The sequence below is a fragment of the Opisthocomus hoazin genome, chromosome 7 (assembly GCF_030867145.1).
Source record: "Opisthocomus hoazin isolate bOpiHoa1 chromosome 7, bOpiHoa1.hap1, whole genome shotgun sequence".
NCBI classification, from domain to species: domain Eukaryota; kingdom Metazoa; phylum Chordata; class Aves; order Opisthocomiformes; family Opisthocomidae; genus Opisthocomus; species Opisthocomus hoazin.
This window is the reverse complement of record NC_134420.1, coordinates 50,830,287-50,851,456: the sequence shown is the minus strand read 5'-3', so window position 1 is coordinate 50,851,456 and position 21,170 is coordinate 50,830,287. Positions and strand designations below refer to the sequence as shown.

Sequence of the window (21,170 nt, the reverse complement as noted above, 5' to 3'; positions counted from 1 at the left end):
TACCGATACTGTTGACTTTAGCCACATACAAGGTCTAGGAACAGTGAATGCTTTAATGTTGCTGGCTTTGCTCATTCCACCTTGACAAATTATGGATGATATGTTTAATTTCCCATTACTGAACCTGACTGCTCCTTAGATTACAGGAGGACTTTTATTTTCTTTTGCTGATGGAGAACTGAGGTACATTGTAGGGCTGTGTCCAAATTATATAGGAAGGTATGGCAGAGCAGGTAACTGGATTGAGCTTTAACTGAACCCTATCTCTTTCACAAGTATCTTCAACCCTGCCTAATTCCTCCTCACATATCAAATTCATCCAGTTTTCCTTCAAAAGAGTAAAGGCTCTCTTAGTGCCTGGAGGTCTGAAAGATCTAGCCTTTCTTCATGACTTCATGAAGGTCTGCAGGGAAATAGCAAGAGACTGTTGGTTTCAACACTGAAATTACGCTGCAGATACCTGTCTTTCACAAAAGATGAAAATAGTGGTTTCCCTTGTATTTTTTATGTCTGAGAGAAATAAACACAGGGATGAATTGTTTCAGCCAAGAAGGACAGAAGCGGTATCAAGAAGAGGAAGCGGAAATGCTGCCTTCCTTCTCTGTTGAGGAGAAGGAGTCTACTGTGCTCTGACTGTCAAGTGGAGAAGCATAGCTTGTGCCCTGCAGGGACAGACTGCTTCTGAAGACAGCAATGGCAAAAACTGTCTCTTCATCTTCTTCTTTAGTCAAAAGATTTTTGTCTTTATGGTTGGATTTGGTAGTTAGCATCTCTTGACTGAAGCTCTCAAACACACAACCTGAGGTAGCTCTGAGTCGATACGCACAGGCTGACTTATAGGCAAGGAAGGTGATGTAGTAAATATGAAATACTATCTCACACTAGTGCTCCATGGGCTTCCTGCTCAGCTTCCGATGCACTTGAAAGCTCCATAGCCGTCTGGTCTCCAAGCTGTCTTACAACCAACCTCTTCACCCTCGAAGCACACTGTGGGTAGGGGCAGTTGTTTCACAGGAACCCAGAATACATCGTGTTCCCAGCATAGGTTCTTGCCTGACTTTACCTCCGGGGAACAGGAAGAGCTGGAGCTGGACTGTCCTCAGAGTTGTTTGCAAACTGTTCTCAGAAACAATGGCTGATGATTCATCTGGCATCCTCAACAATCTCCAGGCCTGTCTTTTAACAAACCTTCCCAAAATAAAGAAAGGGGACCTTCCCAAAGAGAATTATGTATGTTTTAGTGGTGGATCTACAGAAGAGTAATCTAGGCTTAGGAGTGCTTGTAATCAAGTGATTACACATGCTCGCCTGAGGTGAGACAGTAAGCTAGTTTAGCAGCTCTGGGGACCCTTGTTTCTGTGTTGTGCTCACATGACATGAGCACGCTGACTCACCCATGTGTGGGGATATACAAACGCCTGTTTATAACGTGTTTTTGCAAGTTTTAGTAATAAAGCCAGATCTGTGAGGTTGCAGTCCTTTCTATGGCAACAGAAACTGTCATCACCAACATTTTGACTTAAAAATTGTTATAGTTTGAAAAAGAAACTCAGTTCCTTTTTTTGTTTATGCTAGTAACACAGAAGGTCACTGGTTTAATGTGTGTAACCTTTTAAAGTTATTTCTTTGAGTAAACATTTGCTAGAAGATATCCTGTCTGGGTGGTATCTTTTGCAAATGCCTGGTATCATGCTACCTAAACAAACTTTTTCTTTGGTGAGCCCAAGACAAGACATGGGGTGGCCTTTCTAGAGGTATGCATCCTAGTATAATGGTAGCACAAACGGTATTAGAGTATCTGAAAATGAAAGACCCCACAGCAGGGAAGATTGATGGTGTTTACCTTCTGCAGTTGCTAGCAGCGAAAGGATAGCGATGACTGATGAAGACTAAGAAATATTAATGAAGGAAGGATGTGAGTTGACAGAGGTTAGATATCATGCTGGCGTCTCTGGAAATGAAATGTATCTGGTGAGGAGAGCCTACATAAGCACATGGGGAAGACATCCACTCAAAAACAAAATTATGGATGTCTGTAACATGAAATACATGAAATACCCACCTAAGGAAGTTAGAGCCATGCAAAAAACAACCTAAACAAAATATGTCTACTGTACCAAAAAAAAAAAAATCATGTAGAAAGAGGACTAAATATCAGACTAAAAAGGTGAAACAAAGAGAAGTGCAAATGAACAAAGCAAAATGTCAGCATAGGTCTGCAGAGGATGCTTGTGGTTGTTAAAGCACACACAGCTCTGCCAGAGGAAACTTCTTTCTGCTTTTTTTTAGTGGATGTAAATAATTATCGTAAGGGAATATGAAAATCCTTCAGGCTCAGTTGATTAACAGCATTTAAGGCTGTAGCATATTATTTTTAAGCAAGGAACTTCAGCTTAAAAACCCCAAATCCTTCAAAAACTTTTTTTTCTCTCTTTCTTACCTTCTTCTCTTAGACATCAGTAGATGAAGTCAGTGTTCGGTGTTTACTGATGTTTCCTTAAATACCGAGAAGACAGCAAAAGATATTTAAACAGTCTACATGTTGTAGTTCATGGAGGTGGGAGGAAAATGTACATAAACGTGCCCTTTCTTGGGATGCATCAATTCACACACCTTCCTGGAAAAGACAAAAGGGCAAAGGAAAAAAAAAACCAGCCATGTGATAAAAAAACCATCAACAACAGAAGCCTGTGTTGCTGTGTCACCTTCCATGTCATATGAAAATACTTTTTCCAAAATTTGAGAGCATTTCATAAGAGTAGTCAGAAGCATTATTTTTTCCTTTGCCTTTTCAAAGCAAAGCAAAGTTCCACCCTTGCTGTCTGTCTCTCTTTTTTCTCCTCTCTTAAAAAAAAAAAAAAAAAAAGTTTTGAGAATTTCATTTTTCTATTCACTGCAGTCCTGGCCAAAGTAAAGCCCTCTTTTACATTGACGTCAAGATCTTTACTAAGATTAGGGTTTCATTTCTCTATTGCAGCAATTAGCTAGGGAATGTATAAAAGGCTTCAGGGAAGCAAGCTAGGACTACAGAGGGGAAAGCACTTTGCACCATAGGCAGATAGTAAAAGAGAGGGCGAGAGGAGGAGGAAGGCAGGAATACAGAGAGGCGGGCGGGGGGGGGGGGGGGAGGGAGAGAGGGAGAGGGAGGGAGGGAGGGAGGAAGGAACAGAAAGTTTATGTACATAAACCTTTCTTAAGAAAAGTATTGTTGCACCTGGTAGCTAGCTTTACTGACAGAGAAATGAGAGGTCTGTTCAGTGCTTAAATAGCTGAGAAACAATGGGATAGTGCAGGAAAGTTAACAATTAACAGTCTCAGCTTAAATTTTGTAACTGCAGGGAACTGGAAACAGAGCTGCCTCTCTCTTCAACAAAATCAGGTCTCCTGGTTAAGGGAAGAGTTTCTGTTAACATCTTAGTTTCTGAAAAATAAGCAGTTCCGAGTTGAATGAGTGTGATGCAGTTATGGTTTTAACCAGCCTGCTCATATTTAGCCATCTCTACTCATTTTAAAGCGAGTGGCTGAGAGAGGGGTAACGAGGCTTTTGAAACGCTTTTACTTTACTTTTTTAAATGAGGGTACAGAGCAAAAAAGGGAGCTGAAGGCACCCGGCTGAAGAGAAGTGGCGGGGAAGATGGGTCTGCTGAGCGTGGATTTGCTGATCACGCTTCAGATCTTGCCGGTCTTTTTCTCCAATTGCCTCTTCCTTGCGCTGTATGACTCTGTGATCCTCCTGAAGCACATGGTGCTGTTCCTGAGCCGGTCTAAATCCGGGCGCGGTGAGTGGCGGAGGATGCTGACCTCGGAGGGGCTGCGCTGCGTCTGGAACAGCTTCCTCCTGGACGCCTACAAGCAGGTGGGTGCCGGGGGAACGGGGACGGGAGGGCTGGGGGGCACACGCTGCGGGGCGCAGCCCGGCTGCTGGCGGGGGAGGCTTGGGGACCGCTCTGTGCCGGCTACGCTGTCTTCTGTTTGATGTGAGGTTTGGTGGGAGAGGCGTGAGCCGAAAGGCGCGATGCTTTTGAGTCAGGGCTAAGAGTTCACGAGGTTCAGGAGCTGCTGTCTCTCTGCTCTGCCACTGACTCTCTGCACAGCCATGGCCACGTCACTTAGTTTAGCGGTGCCTCAGTTTCCCCACCAGTCAGGCTAATAATCTTCGTGTTCATAAAGTATTTCAGGATCTTCGTATAAGAAGAATTGTAAAATGTTTTCACAGCTGTTGTTTACACTGGAACAGGTTGCCCAGGGAGGTTGTGGAGTCTCCTTCTCTGGAGATATTCAAGACCCGCCTGGACAAGGTCCTGTGCAGCCTGCTGTAAGTGATCCAGCTTCAGCGGGAGGGTTGGACTAGATGACCCACAGAGGTCCCTTCCAACCCCTAATGTTCTCCGATTTTGTGATTCTGTTTAATTGTTTGCCATGTGAGATCCTCAGAGATGACACAAAGACAGCATCTTCAGACAGTTCTACATAGATAGAGGTCGTATCTGTGTAACATAGATAAATTGTTGTAAATAGAGTAAAAGATAAAAATGAACCTTTGTCATTACACTGGCATTTTCTATTACTTGTATATTAATTTTGATACTGGAGGAAGCATCCAGGTAATAGTAAAACGGGGCATGCACTGAAACAGTGAGCCTTTTTTCTTCGAGAAAGCAGTGACAGAGGGACATATCAGATTTTAAAAATGGCTTGAACTTGACTAGCTGAGGGACAGCTGCCTGGTGATTTAAGTTAATAAAGCCAATAGCAGTTATGCAACATGTACTTTTTTTTTTTCTTTTTAAGTTTTGTACAAACATTACCCAGTGGTAGTGCCTAGATCTCATGAGGGAGTTTTAGTTCCCTTTTATAGGTGGAACAGGTGGACCCCAAAAGATGAAATTTCTTGCACAGGCCACCCAGTTAGTAAGCAGAAGAACTGGATTCAGAGTTCTGTGGCTTCCAAAACAGTGCTTAGTCTGTTAATGTGTTGTCTTATTTAGACCGTCTAATTTAGCCTACCACATGTGATGTCATGAGGTCACGGGGTCCTATCCAAATGATTGCTCTGTATCTTCTGAAATATTTCTTTTTGTATCATCTTCCCCTCTATCGCTCCCTCACAATGGCTTTTGTATTTGCTCTTACCTAGACATGTGAGGAGCTGGCAGTGTTGGTGTTTGCTGGCTTTGTGATATAGAACACAAGCTGCTTAGCCTGAAACCCAAGCCATGGGGACGTTAATTTTCAGTGTAAGACAAATATAAATGACATTAGCTTTTGCCAAATGGGTCAGCCTCTTACTGCCACCTTAGGAATCAGCCAGCTGGCTACCCAAATAAAGTAATGCTGAATGAAGCTCACTATTCTCCTAGCCCTACTATTTTCTAGTTTTAGTCTCTCCACAAACATCAAGTAAGTAAATTTTACAGTGGCCGTGTTAGATGGGCTGGTTCCCATTTTACAGACAAGGCAAGACAGGACAGTTAGCACACAACTTGGTCAAGGCTTCAGTGGAAGGTGGTAGCACAGCTCTGAAACAGCCAAGTTTCCAGTTCCTACATCTGCAACCTGGATGTGGCCCAGGGTCTGGAGAAGGTGTGGAGCTGTAAGGAATCTTATATCCATGAGATTTTCAATGTCATTTTGCTTAAATAACACAAAATGATTTAAAATAAAGATGTCGCGTGCCTTTCTGTACTTTCCAAAGTCATACCTTGCCTTTTTCTCAGTACTGTTGATGTCAACCATGGAGCTACATGCAGGACGACTGCTATTTTTGGTGTTGGCAATTAAACCCATACCTTGAACTTTGGTAATTAAAAACTCTCCCTTACCACCATTAAATGACTAGATTGTTCAGGCCGATCAGGCTTTAAGGTCCCTAGAATGAATTCTGGGCCTCAACGAACTCAGCAAAAAAAATGCATATAAACATAACCAAATTTTATCACCTTGTTCCAAAAAGAGGAAATAAATCCATCATGCCAGCTATCCTTAAGACGAAACTAATTAACCAACAATTCATGGAAAGACTCTGTTTTCCTTAATAGAATTAGTTATGGGCCACAAGGACAGAAGATCATTGGAAACCCTTGATTGTCACAGAAAGGTAGATAAGTGTAGAAATCAAATTATCGAGGGGACACAATAAACTGAGGAGCCATATTAGGAGAAGAAGAGTCATCACCTCTACAATAGAGGAGAATCTTCTGCTGCTTCTGTAAGGAAGAGAAAGAAAAAAAAGTTTCAGCTGGAAAGCTGTATTGGTAGAGTTGAAAAAAATTTGAAATATACCCTGCTTTGTGGCATGTTTAAAAAGCATGAGAAATAGTCAAATATATTCAAGACTGACCCATGAAGCATCTTTTTCCTTAAATTATCTTTTTGTAAATCCTGAATAGGACTGCCCTTAATCTTAGCAAATTAGTGAGGGTAGGAAATCAAAATATTGTGGAATCAGGGTAGTAAACAGCATGGTCAAATGCAGTCGATATCATAACTGTGATTGCTTATTGCTCCAATTTGCTATCTGAAGCCAAGTATTAGCAAAGTACTTAAGCAGGTGCTTAAACTCATTCCATTGAGGAGTATTTATGAGATAATCACCATTTTTCAGTTAGAATAGCAGAATTGCAGATGTCTGAGATAAACCAAAACTAGACTGCCAGTTAGCAGAATATTGGATTAAAGCAGTAATATGCTTGGTTTTACTATGTTTTGTGTCACTTACCCAGAACTCTTCCTGAGTACCTTTCATAACATTTTTCACGAAAGTACTTGATGTAAAATTTCTATTCACAGAAAAATTTACTGGAAGCCATTCCAGAAAAAACTCTGTGGGTAGATACTAGATTCTGGACTGAAGTAAATTTATTACAAGAAAGGAGCTCTGCCTTGAAAGCACACAGACTGTCCCAGAATTAAATGATTTTGTTTCAAGACTAGTATGTACAAGAGATGATCTTGGAATAGTTAAAGTAAAGCATATTTGAAAATAGCTATTCTGATGCATTCTCCCTTCTAGAAAAACTTTTTAGTATCTTATGCAAATTTCAACATGCTTTTGTTCTGTATTTTGTTGTTATGTATTATTCCACATGACTTTTGGGTTAGGGCAATTATTTCATAGGCAAGATTACCTAGTAACAGTTGAAGATTTTAACATCCTTAGCGGGGAAGCAATGCAGAGTTTGTTTTATTGTATATAGGGTGTATTCAGTATTATTTTTTATTGGCACATTCTGTATGACTTGTTTTCTCCATATTTTACCATCCCACTGGAATCAAAATAATTCTTCTTTTGTTTATTTTTATTTTCTTATGTAAATTGTATCAATGATTAATATATTTCTTTTTACTTTCTTAGCTCTCATTTCAGTTTCTGTCACACTGAGTGTTGATACTATCTACACTGCACCAGCTTCATGATTTATAGAACATCTTCTTCCTGTTCTTTTCCGAGAGAAAAGTGTGTCTTACATTACAACACAGGAGTCTTTAGGACCAGATTAATTGTCATAACAGAGATAAATAGAGCTAGTAATCAAGTTACATTAACTTCATATAATTGAAAGAGTACAACTATTTTATTTACATGTTTTTTTCTAATGTAGTGTTGTGCTCTGTTTATCTGCAGAAATGAGTGGATTGACTCCTGAAGAGCAAATTATGTATGTATGTGTGTGTACGCATTTACACTTTCATCTGTGTTTGTATGTATACGTATATCCATATGTGTGTGTATCTGCCTATATATATGTACATGCATATATGAAAATGTGTATACATGCAAAAATACACACACATAGGCATACATATGCCTATCATAGGCATACATGATATTCTGCTCTTTCAGGAGTCAGTCCTCTTTCGTTTCTCTGTATATGTATACACGTGTATATATATGGTTTTGAAAAAAACATTATATTTACTTTTAAAAGCTTTTTTTACCTGATAAGTTCCATGCTTTATTTACTACTGGGATGAATCTACTTTCTAAGATTCCAAAGGTGAGAAATTGTTATCTTGAAATGCTTTTAAAAGGAGTACAATAAAGGTTGCAACCGTTAGCAGTGCCCAGTGGTGAGGCCTCGTGCTGGGAGCTTCTCCAGTACCAGGTACAAGTTTGTGTTTCAGCAGGGCAGAGCTACCATTCCTGGTCTCCAATGGAGAGCTGTAAGGTTATCCTAGAGGAAATCCAGGATATCTCTTCTCCCCCTCAGTGCAGGGTAGTTAGGGGGAAGACCTTGATGGCATCTCCCTGAAGCAGTCAAATGCTTAGGAATGCTGTGGTGCACCTGTGGGGGTAACATGCACGTGTGCATTTACCGACATGTGTGTAAATGTACGTTACAACCCTCAGAAGGATGCTGGTATCTCAAGCAATGGATGGTGGTGGGGGGTGTGTATGTACTTGTACAGCTTTTTACTGTCTTTAGAATGGGCCAGCAGCAAGCTCTGGCATGAGAGACCCAGCACGGAGGGAATGGTTGGCATGGGATCCCAGCTTCACAGCGTAGGCCTGGCTCTGGATGCAGCAGCAAGCAGGCTGGCTCAGTAAACACCCAGTGGGATTTTCCTGAGGTTTCAGGGAGGCACAATTAAATTACCTTTAGCTACCTCTGCCTGCCTGATAGGTACAGCATTTATTCCTAGAATAAATCAGTGTGCAAAGCGGGACAGCCCAAAAACTCTCCTGTTAAGTGCATGCTGCACAGCATTATCACAAACCCGTATGTTAAAGTAATATAATGGCATGGTCCTTTACCTGCTGTTTGGCTGTCCAGTAACTCTTCGGGTTTTGGGGAAATCTTTTAAAGGTTGGAACAAAGACATAACTTCTTTACTTACTATTCGTATTTATTTTGTCTGGCAAGGTAAGGAAGTGTCTCTCTCTGCATTTGACAGTGATAAAGGGAATTTGTGAAAGAAAGCGTATTGTGTAGTTTCAGGGTTTAGAACTAGACATTGTGTGGTATTAAAAATATTTTATTGGTTTTACAAAGTTCAGCCTTAGCAGAATTGTTTTCATTGACATTTGCAAATGAAAACAATCTTGAAAGAAGTGAGAAAAACAAAACAAAACCACAGTTAAAGCCTTTCCTGCAGTATTTGAAACATAAATTCAACAGGATTTGGGCTTGTCATTGTCATTATTATTAAAACATTGTCATCATTATTAATGTATAATCATGTTTGTTATAGTAGTGTCTGAGGACCAACCTAGACCGGGGCTCTATTGTAATAGGCCGTGTCCTCACCAAGAGGAGCAGACAGTTTGGCCCATGGAGCTCACGGATCAAACACTCACGACAGACAAAGGGGAGGAAAAGGAAGGAATATGACGACTTCTACCCCACATAGGATCTCATCCTACCCCTTTCATTTTTCACCCTTATGTGCGAAAAACTGACAGAAAGGACTGCTTGCCATTTTGTCAAACCCTTGTGCAAACTCCCTTCGGCCGTCGGAGACACAGAAAATCAGCTAACAGGCACCATCCAGGAAAAGGATCGTCCCCGGTCCTTGCGTCCCAGCTCTGTCTCTCCAGCAAAACCACCACTGTGTATTCATACAGTGCTAAAGCTGAGTTAAAAAAAAAAAAAAAAAAAAAAAAAATCAAAAAACTCATCCAAATTAACTTCAAATGTCCTCCAGGTGCTGGCTAACAAAGACTGGTGAAGGTCTCTGTCACCTGTATGCAGAGGCCACAAGGGCAGCCAGTGGCCCAGAGGCCATGATGCCGTGGGCCTTGCTTCCATCTTGAGGGAAACATAAGCTCTCAAGAAGCTTGCTGTAGGCTCCCCGATCAGAGGAACTAAAATTAGCCATCTTCTTTTATAAGAGTGCAAGGCAAAAGGATCCTTTATGCTTTCCCTCTGCCATGCATGCTTATTTGTGGGACTGGCAGTTTTTAAATAAAGAGGGCAGCATCTGAGTAGTTATTTTTACCTGGATTGTGCCCTTTTAATTTGCCTCCCACTTCCCTCAGCTTCACACACCTGATCCTAAATAAGAGACTGGACTCTGGGAGAACTCAAGTCAGTTCTAGTCTCTGCTCTCCAATTCTAGCAACCGAGTCTCTTAAAGCAAAGTAGCTGAGCCTCTTAAAGCAAGCTGCCACCTCCCCAAGACAAATTAAGAGCTCCCACTCCCGTACGCTACTCCAGACAAGGGCCTCCTGTAATTTTTATCCACTGCACAACTCTGGGTCATGTAAATAAAGAAAACAAAAATAATAATTTGTCTAATTCTCAAGCCGGAGTCTGATTATGATTTGGATGAAGCACTGAGAAATATTGGGCTGTTCAGAGGCTATATTTAGCTGAATGGGATCAAATAAAGTCAAAGCAGAGAATTTGAAAAGGAGCAAAGAGCTCCAGGGATTCAGTTCATTACCAGGCGCTGGACTCCAGTCCCAAACACAGCATGTCCATATTTAAATGGCTAATATCACAGACTGCTAATTGCCTGGCAACACCTATTTTCTTTAGGGGGCTGACACAGCCTGATGAGTCTGCCAAACTGTATGAAAATCCCTCATGCAGGGAATGAAAGCCATATTGCAGTGCACAGGATCCCAGGAGGGTTATGCTAAAGCTGATAAAAGCAAAATGAGAAAAAAAGAAAACGTAAATGAGGCGGCGATGCTTTGTCCGTGGGGCTTTTCCTAGTCCTCATAGAGAATGTACAACAAAGTTAGCAGTATGTGCTATTTCTAGCCTGTAGTTTATGAATAGGGCTTTCTTTCCCACTCCTAAGTCTCCTTCATTTTGCAGTCTGCGTGCTACAGCATCAGCAACCTTGTTTGCTTTCCACTCTGCATGCCGACTCGGAGAAGGAGATGCAGTACCAAGGCTGTCAAGCAAACACAAAGTTCACATAAATGCTGCAAGTTGCTGCTTTGGTGTCGGGCCGGTGCTTGCTCTTGCCAGTGGCCGGGCTGGCTGTCAGCTTTGGTTGGCCAACCTTGTGTGTCCCATGCAGGCTGCGTGGGAGGTGCTGCGTGTGCGCTGCCCAGTGTCCACTTCACCCAGCAGGCTGGCGCCGAATGCCCGAATATTCACACACATAAGTACATGATTATAGAAACGCTGGATTGCGTGTGAGGGGAATTCTGCTAGTTTGTTCCTCAGAATTTATATTTTGCCTGCTTTTGTGTAAGATTTCAAAAGCAGTCTGGCTGAATACATGGGGGTTTTTGTTTGTTTTCTCATTGCGTTGATTTTCTTTTCCAAGAGCTATTTTTTCTTTCAATAAATGACAACAAAGAAGGCAGCCAAGGCCTAGAATGCAGATGATCAGCAAGGATGATATTGTCATCCTATGTCAATCGGATCCCGGATCCCGAGCCTTGTGAAATAAAAGAGTCCCTTTGGGAACGTCAGCGCTTCATCAAGACCAATTAGTGGAGATGCCGTTGCTTATGTTTAAGCATTAACAACTGGGCAGGGCTGCTTTTTGGAGTGCCTGACACTGGCATGGAACAAGGCACAGACCTAATTACTCCTCTACAAGAGCAGAAAATGCCTCGTGAATACTTGCTTGGCAAGGATGTCTCATTAAGGGGAAAAAACCCAACACAAGCACTCCTAGAAACAAAAATTGAAATGATAGGTAACCTGCGGCCATGAGACTTGCTGCATGGCTGTGGGAAATGAAGAGAAACTGCTGTAAGGTGATGTAGGGCATATTTGTACTTTATTTCCTAAATCCATCTATTTGTTGGTCAATAAGGAGTATGAGAGACAGAATGCAAATTTGCATTGTTGGAGAACAGAGAAATACGTTGCCACCCTTGGTATCAGTGTTAAATAGTGCTTGAAGGGCATTCCCATGCTGGTGTTTGATGGAAGATGTTTTGTTATTCTGTTCCTCCAGGGTTTGCAACTCGCTTAGGAAAAGAAGTGTTTGGTAGACCTGAGTGAAGAGTTAGCAATGAGGAGCTTACAATATGTAGCCTCTCTTTTTGCTTAAATATGATCATGAACCAGACTGTGGTTTCCCAGTTCAAGCGTGTTGGTCAGAGTATTTTCAGTCATAATAGTTTTGGTAAAATAAAACCAGAAGAGTGAAGGGAAAGAGCTGCTCAGGTGTTTCTGTTCTCCTGAGCAGCTCTGTTAATTGCTGAGTTTTAGTTACTTCTTTCCTTTTTACCTTTATTTTTCTTCTCCTCTGAAGAGTGCCAGTAAATATCAGAAATTCAAAGTGTGTTGCTTAATTGTGATTTATGAGATAAATCATGTTATTACTTATTTTCTTTGACTGGATGAGTGCACACTCCTAAATACTGAGGTCCATTATTCATCCAGGGAGTGGGTGCAGCACAGATACTTACATGTCAGGCTTCGCCCAAAAGGCACATTTTGGGCAAGCTAGCTCTGAAAAAGCATTTGCTTGATGATGCAAGAACAGTTAAGCTTTCTAGGTAAAGATGAATTTAGTGTTTGTGCAGATGTGCAGATATTGTGTTTCTTGAGATGTGCCCTTTTTTGGTAGTTGCCAACTTACCACAAAATGCTGAGTTGTCTAGCTGGCTTACGGATTGAATGCAGCCCTCAGGATGATTATATGGCTGCCACATGATCTTGGCCTGTGTATTTCTTTGCTGAAGTCTGACCCTTTACATTACTCATGCCTTCTTTGCCTATCGTACTGCACAGAGTGGCAAAGACAAATGAGATGTTCAACAGCTGCACAGAAGAGTACCTACTACCTGCTAAGGTGTAGGTGGCCTGTGGCAGCACGTCTTAAATGCTGCAAGATACTTAATGCTACTTCTTAAGTGCTACAGCCTGAGTGTCTGAACCTGCCTCTCTCCATATAGATCATTTCTTCTCAAAAACTGGGATACAGCTCTTTTCCTTCCTTGAGTTCAAAGGACAGCCCACTCACACAGCAGCTATTTCAAACCTCGCTTGCCTTCAAAGGCAAATAAGCGCAAGGCACTTTTTTTGTTGTTACCAGGGCTCTAGCAGATGGCAGTGCTGCAGACGCAGGTTTATGGGGAGGGAGGCTGCAGTGGGCAGTGCTTTCCTGGGGCATCACCTGCTTCCCTTGCCTGTGGTGCAGCTGCAGCTGCACATCCCCTGCTCCCAGTGATGTTATCACCACGTCCTTGGCCTGGAGAGGTCTGTGGGTCTGGGGCAGTCAGTCTTTCTGTGGCTCTCTTCCTTGCTGATCTCTGAGTGAATGGCAGCACAGTTGTGTCTCAGTTTGCGCCATAGCAATGACGTTTATGTCATGTGCCAACATGCTGTGAGACCTCTTCATGTAGCTGTGAAGTCTGGCAGCTTTAGGGTAGTGTCTTACAAACTTTGCTTTGGTTAGACTCTTGCTTCTGTTGCTACTCTGATGAAATAATGCTGAGTCATGAATACCTGCAGATTTTTTCAAGGTAGACAGGTTTCTCAGGGAGAAATGGAGGGTCCAGTATCTATAATATACTTGCCTCTGGATCTGTGTGGAGCAGCAATATCTCATCAATAAAGTATTCAGCTGTTAACTCAGTTTCTTACTGTATCTGACTCACTAGGATACTCTATAATGTAGAAGTGCACCAAAAACCAGTTATGTATTCAGTTTTTACACAGTTCTGATTCAGCATTAACTTCTGTTGACTTAAATTGGAGTGTAGTTTCAGAAAGAAATTAATAAAATATGAAAGGCTAAAGAATTTGGCCCTGTGTGTTTCCTTCAAAGCAACAATTCTGAACATAATCAAATAGACAGGAGACAGAGATAGAAAGAGTCAGGGAAATACAAAAGGATAATTGCATTGTTGTACTAGAGCTTGATGTTAAAGGCAGATACATAGGAATTGCTGTGGCAGAGCTCATTAAAAACTAATTGTCTTATGTAATTGTTCTGTGGTTCTATAGCAGTTATCAGCTAAGGATCTTGGAGCCCTCTGCAGGCTCCACCTTACTCTGGCAGTCGCTTCTATTAGATGCTTATATTCTGTCTTGTTTCTATAGGCAGGGAAATAGAAACTGTCAGGCAAAATAACTTTTCCATAATTGCCTGTTGGGTCTGAGTTAGATCTGGGGTTACAGCTGGGAACAGTTTGTTATCAGTTTATCCTGCTTCAACCATCATATAAACTTTCCCCTTTTCCTGCTGCTTTTTCCCCAAGCATCTTGTAGAGAAACATTGCAGTAGAAGGAAATGTGTCAGTCACTGATGAAATTAATGCAAAGTGGTTAGAAAACCCTTTGGAGAGCACAGTCTGGGATGGTCCACTGTCAATACAGAATTATATATTAAGTGGGTGTCTGCAGAGGTCTCTCTTGTATTTGGTACTCTGAGTGTTTTCATTCTTGAACTGCGAGATGGAAGAGAATATACACGTATGAAATCTGCAGACCTCTCAAAACTGAGAGGCACTGCATATGTTGTGAAGATCAGGAATACAATGCAGAATGATTTTGGATAATTGGAAAAATGGCTTGAAATGTAGGATGCAGTTCAATGGGGCCAACTGCAAAGCACCAAATTCAGGCTGGGCTGATGAAGTACCCAAATCCATGATGGGGAGCAACTAGAAAGGCAGAAAAAAGGACCTAGTCATTATAACTTCTCACTAGCTAACCCCTAGTCAACAGTCTACTGTTTTTCCAAAGCAGTCTTGATGTTTCGTAAAAATCAAACATCTGGAATGTATGAACAGGTGTAGGCTGTGAGATACCTGAAGTAATTGTCTGATTATTCTGAGAATTAGCAAAAACTCTTCTGAAGTTTTGAACAATGTTCTTCAAGGAGGATACAAACCAAGTGGAGAGAACTCAGAGGGTGACACTGAAAAAAAATCATGTCTAGAAAATTTGGCTCACAAGAGAAAAGTTAGAGGAAATGGGAGGGAGTCCGCCTGAAAGCAAAAAAGAGTCTGCAAATACATAAGGGTGGACAGGACTATGTGTGTACTGGACAGGACAAGACAGATCTCAGATCAAATTTTCTGACAATAATGAAGTAGTATGCCTGCTGGGAGTGCCACATTTCCCTCCACTGCGAGTGGAGATGGACTAGATGAACTTCTTGAAGCTGCTGCCTTTGTTGATTTGCTATATCCCCATGCTAGTGTCCATGCAGGTAGTTAGGTGTACTCTGAACAGGTGACTCTATTTATTTGAAGAGAGTAGTCATAAGGATACTGGACAAGCAAGTCACACTAACTTGCTGTGTTTTAATCTGTTTTGCCATCAGGTCAAACTGGGAGGAGAAGCCCCAAACTCCAGTGTAATCCACATAGCCAAGGGCAGTGATGGCAGTGGTAGCAGCTGGAACAGTGTGGGTGGCAAGTGTGGAACCAAATGCCACCTTCTGGATTTTGCCAACTCCGAGCGCCCATTGGTGGTCAACTTTGGTTCAGCTACCTGACCACCGTTCACAAGCCAGCTGTCAGCCTTCAGCAAGCTGGTGGAGGAGTTCTCTGGTGTGGCTGACTTCCTGTTGGTCTACATTGATGAGGCTCACCCATCAGATGGCTGGGCTGCTCCTGGAATCTCTCCCTCTTCATTTGAAGTTAAGAAACACAGGAACCAGGAAGACCGATGCGCAGCTGCTCACCAGCTCCTAGAACGCTTTTCCTTGCCACCTCAGTGCCAAGTGGTGGCTGACTGCATGGACAACAATGCCAACGTGGCCTATGGGGTTTCATTTGAGCGAGTATGTATTGTGCAGAGACAAAAAATTGCCTACCTGGGAGGCAAAGGCCCCTTTTTCTACAATCTGCAGGAGGTTCGGCTTTGGCTGGAACAAAACTTCAGCAAAAGATGAAATCCATTCTTTACAGAAGCTTCATCAACAGATGTGTCCCTTTAAGGTGATGTAAAAGGGAAAAAAAGAAAACATACGCTGGTTTGAATAAGGCCTTCAGATGATTGCAGGAGAACACATTTGATAACAAGGTCAAATGAACATTAACTAGGAAAAGAAAATAAAACAGAAAACTAACTCCACAAAAACATTATTGTATGAAAATAATCCCACTCCTGTGCTTGCTACGGGACAGAAGAGGTGAAGAGGCTTCTGAAAAAGGTGCTGCGGCGAGCAGCAAGAATGGTGACATAAGACCTGTCTCCCAGGAACCCATCTCATGAAGTGCTGACCCTGGGGTGAGCCAGAAGCCTTGCTGCTTGGAAGGCAATCCGTAGGAGGCAATGCCATGTATTTAATCAGAAACGCTTCTTTACCCTCCTGTGGCCAGTGCAAGCGACCTGGGAGGAGCCAGGGTGCTCGCAATTACTTTGCACAGAAATGCAGTGGAGTGTGGCAGTTGTCCTTTCTCTAGAGGTTTTATTGTCAGGAACCACCATGCAATGAATCATGTAGGCAGACTGGCTGCTCAGATCAAGGTCAAACATCATGTGCTGGTATTTGTACTCTCTATGGATGCCTCTGCACAGCATATTAACTGTGTAATTCTATCCATATGTTTGTATCCAGTATGCAGGCCTGTGCCTGCTGAGAAAGATGTTAAAATCCATTGAGTTGGACCAAAAAGGCAAAGGTGATCAAATAAGCCCATTACAATTTGAAAACGGAAAAACCTGGACTATGTGTAACAAAACAGCGAGAACTGTCTAGAGTGTACATCACCAGATGAAACTCAGCTGATGTCAACCAGCCCTTGGTTCTCAGAGCTGACAACACACATTTATCCATATTCTCTGGTTCTCTTCTCTGTTTCTTTACCTGCCTTGATCTCTTTCTGTCTAGCAATAGGCTTAGAGGTAATTTCATTTTTAGCTTTTTAAAACATAACTTATTTCTGTCTTTTATTTTTATTTGAGAGAATGACCTTACAGAAGTATTTTGGGGATGGGGGAACTTATACACAACTTTACCTCATTGAAATGAAAACCTATCCTGTCATTTACCCTGTTAAATGTAGTCATGCTGATTTTTGCTATCTTAGATACCTGCAAGTAGTTTATAGCTACGTTAGTTTGTCTGGAAGCTAAGTCGTTTGCAGCCTCAGAATTGATTAGCTGCAGTTCTACTATCAGATGAGGTGATAGTCCGTTTGTTTCACTCATCTTCTCAAAAGCCTTCCCAGAGAAACAGGGAGGACAAATAGTGTGAATTAATGTGAATAAGCATAAAATATGGCAGAATTTTCATACAAATGGGTCTGAGGAATTATTAATTATGTTTAAAGAGATACTGTCAACTTAGAGTATACATTAAGTTTAGGTATTTCTAAAACTAAAATGATTTAATCCAGCCTGATGAAAGAGCAAGTTTACAATAAGCCAACCCATTAGACCTGATAAATGAAAACCCATAAGGACATGGACTATCCAAATTTTCTCTCAACTTTGGCAGAAAAATGAAACAGATAAACAGGGTAAGTGGCAAAAATCAAATTAGTTCTTTTAATTTCTCATCCTGCCACTTGTCAGGAATATGATGTATTAATACTAATGCAGGAAAGAACAGAAAATACATACTTAAGTATTTTCACAATTTCCCTTTAATATTGTATGTTTCTTCTTGCTTGGCTGTTGGTCAACATAGTCAATGTACAAGGCATTTGGAAATGTGTTTTCAAGCACAGATCTGGAATAATGACAGTAACATGAGTGATTTCTCCCATATTCAGTTTCATGCTTCCCTTCTCACATTTTCCTTCACACACTGTTAAACATATACATGCACACACTTACACAGTTTAGTAATGTGTATCAGAGAAGGGTGGAAAGAATGGTCTTCAGTCCTTCTGGTGAGCTCCACTTCTCAGAAGACATCTGTCTGCGTGCGTGTATATATGTATGTATGCACTTATGCATGCATATATATGTATGTCATATTTTTATGTATGTATATACATAAATATATGCACACATAAATGATGTCTAAGACCACTAATAATAATTATTCTGTCCTCCCATTCATTGATGTAACTCGTTGCTCAGTGTGGAAGATTGTTACATGTTTTCATGACTAACTAGGATACATAATTGAAATTTTTAAAGCTAATATCATAGAAACAGTAACATAGCCAAACTATGTAGTTTATTTAATCTAGTGTCCTACCTCTGACAGTATCAGATGCTTCAGGGGAAGGTGCAATAATTTCTCCTGGAATTTTCATTAGCTTCAGCCCTTATTATTTTTTCTTGTCCAATGTGATTGTTGATGTCTTATTATCCCTATGAGAGGCTGATCCTCAGTTTTGTGATTGAAATATTTCTTGAGGTGAAGAGTACTGAAATCAAAACACATTATGTTTAAGAACAAAGAAAAAACAAATAAAATCAGGGTTTTTTTTCAGATTTAAATTGGCTACTTTTCAAAGTCATTCTCATCTCTTCCTCTTGTATGCTAAACCAGTATAAACAGACGTGATCCCAATTTTACTTCTGTATGCCAGTGATTATATACTCTATATAGAAATTTGCATACCTTTTGTTTGTTTCTTAAGCCAAACAATAATTCACATTCTTACACAGCTCCATATTCTTTGCGTGTCTCTGAATCTCTTCTGTTTTTGCTACATTGTCCTTTTACTCAGGTGTGTAAAGCTGTAGACATTACTCCAAGTGAAAATATGTATCGATATACCCAACACAACATCTTTTCCTTATTATATGCAATTCTTCAGTAATCCGGAACTTTGTTAATCCATATCAACTCCATAGCCTTTGTAAAACTTAAACTAGTTACATCTTCTCTTTCTCTCTTCTTTTCCCCATCATACAATTGAAGTCTGAACTGTTTATCCGGGAAATGCTCGCCAAATGTTTAGCACAGCTGTTGAAACATACCTTTAGCTCAGAGGAGAGAGTCTGAGTTAGTAATTCAGTTAGTTAATACCCCTTTGCATGTCTAAAGTTACAGTTATTTCTCAAGTCCATTTTCTCGTTTTGAATTTCCATTATTTTGTCTTGCTATTCATAGATGCCTGTTCATCACATAGTATAAAAGAATTCTAAAATTGGGTCCTGTAAATGGGAAAACCACAAGGATTTTCCGCAAGAAAAAATACACAATAACTTTATTTCTTTCTTGGCAACATGAATACATTACCCTACCCAAAACATAAAGCTAATTCAGCCTCACTGATTATCAAGACAGAAATACATTTTGCAGATCCTTAAATTCCCCCAGAAAATTTGTGGTCAGAAAGCAGCAGAAGTATTTCAAAGAAAAATGGGCTTAGAGGAAAAAAGTATATATCATAAGTGGCTGATAGAAATAGAAGCTCTTAATTTTTTTTTCTTGACAAAAAAAATTCTAGAAAAGGTTTTAAATTAAACTTCATGCATTGTCCTCTGTTAATGATAGAAATGCCCTTATGTCAGATACACAAAATTATTGTAACAGTGGGTTGTTTTGGGTCCAGGCAGAAATTTTGCTACCTTGCTAGCATTGTACTTCACAATTGGTCCAGTCTGCTGTGAGGCTGGATTTGCTTTTGTCTCTTATTCTCCCTGTTTGAGGGCACTAAACCATATTACTTGAGGTGCTTCAGTGTGACGTACATATTGAGCAATAGCTCGCAAAATAGGTGCCTGAAAGTACTGGAAGGCTACTGTCTATAATGGAGACCTCAGTACTATGTGTCAGCATTAGTATGGGAAACTTCCAGTACTTCTTCATTTTAAGCAAGGTAAAAAGCTATTCTGGGCTATCATTCTGCATTGTTCTGTTCTTAGCATCATTATTTAGCACTGTATAAAATGAAAGTAAAACATTTTGTACAGATGAAAACAATAGCATTTTGCTGTTGCTTGTGTAGACAATGACATAAATTTAAGGGAGCAGGAAAACATGCCCTGTCTATTAAAAAGAAAGAAACATATTATGAAATATATTGTTGAACAGCTGTCTGAACACTTTGAGAAACAAAATGAAATAATTTTTATGAAGGTGATCTTGGTGGGGAAGCCCACGAAGCTTCTCAAAAAGGTGTCAGTGCTATGCGTTCAGGTGTGTGTGGGGAGGGAAGTTATGTTTCTGTATGTGTGAAAGTGGCTTTTCTGTGATGTCAAGTGTAGGTTTAAGAGTTTTTAAGACTTTCATTCAGTACTATAACCAAAGCAATAAGAGGTATCAGGTAGGGAATATTGGCCAGTTTTGTTCAACTCTACACCATGTCTGTGCTAGATCTGTATTCAGTGACCTTTGGGCCCAATTTGGAGGCTTCAGAGAAGAGAGATTGGGGTGAGACAAAGAATGCTTGTGTGCTTATGAAGATCGCTAACAAAAGAGTAATTAACTCAGTTAGTGTTCAGATGCCCTCACACTGGCATTCCTCTGTGCACCTGTTTCTGTATTTGAACGGGCTCTCTTTTTGGGGCCATTAATAAGTTTGCCGGGGTGTAGATGCCTGTGTGTACTGACTATGAGTGTGTCATTGTTTAAATGTCAAAAATACACTTTGTAGGAGAGCCAGCAAAATTTTGTTACAATATGGTGCTCCATGAAATGTGCTTTCTAGATTTGTTTTTCTTGTATTATAATAAACAATAATGGGAAATATACCTTTTCTGTGTCTTCTTATTCTAATACTGTTTCTTAATACTCAGTGGAATCTTGACATTAGACCAAGGAAGGTTAAAACTGTATTTAATACAATAGCCTACGCCACACTGATGAGATCTTAAGCAATATGAGCAAACCCCTTTATAAATGGTGGGACTAATTTAATATCTGGCTACTCTTCAACTTTTAAGAAAGGTAAGGGGGAGAGAAACTGAGAGCTACAAGGACAGTAGTTGAGTCTGCACAGAATCACACTGTTCAAAAAAAGTATGTGCTTGAAGAAAGCATGCCAAGCTGTACACAGCACATGAAATCTGGACAAATTTGTTGTGAATGCATCAGCTGCACATGCACCTTCCATTTCAATGAACATGCAAAAGGCAAAAGGCGAAAAATAAAACTAAAAGCACAGTTGAATAGCTGTTACAGGAAAAAAAATTCAAAGGGGAGAATGTCTGGCATCTTCCCAAACAAACTTATTTTGTAATTCAGTTGTATTTTGGAAATTTCCTCCTCTTTGTCATCTTTTGTTACGGTAAGATTTATAGGACCCTACATCTGAAAACTGCTTGTGAATATAGGTAAGAAAGAACAAAACAAATCTCCAAAAGGAAAGCCCTGGAAGAGGTTACATCTAGGTGTCCCAAGCAGAAATGTTCATTACATTATGCTTGACAGGCCCTCGGAACAAC

The 21,170-nt window shown here is 40.7% G+C and overlaps 1 protein-coding gene across 2 annotated transcripts; it reads left to right on the top strand.

Annotated features, from left to right (window-relative positions):
* Positions 1 to 3,163: 3,163 nt before the first annotated feature.
* DIO2 (iodothyronine deiodinase 2) lies at positions 3,164 to 20,477 on the top strand. 2 transcript variants are annotated; one of them, XM_075425837.1, is made up of 2 exons: positions 3,164 to 3,856; positions 15,193 to 20,477. In XM_075425837.1, exons 1-2 carry the CDS (start codon positions 3,635 to 3,637, stop codon positions 15,808 to 15,810), a joined length of 840 nt encoding a protein of 279 aa, XP_075281952.1. In that variant the 5' UTR covers positions 3,164 to 3,634; the 3' UTR covers positions 15,811 to 20,477. The 2 variants fall into 2 exon arrangements, with proteins under 2 accessions (XP_075281952.1, XP_009936617.2); XM_009938315.2 differs by having other exon boundaries at positions 15,193 to 15,765.
* The last annotated feature ends 693 nt before the right edge of the window (positions 20,478 to 21,170 follow it).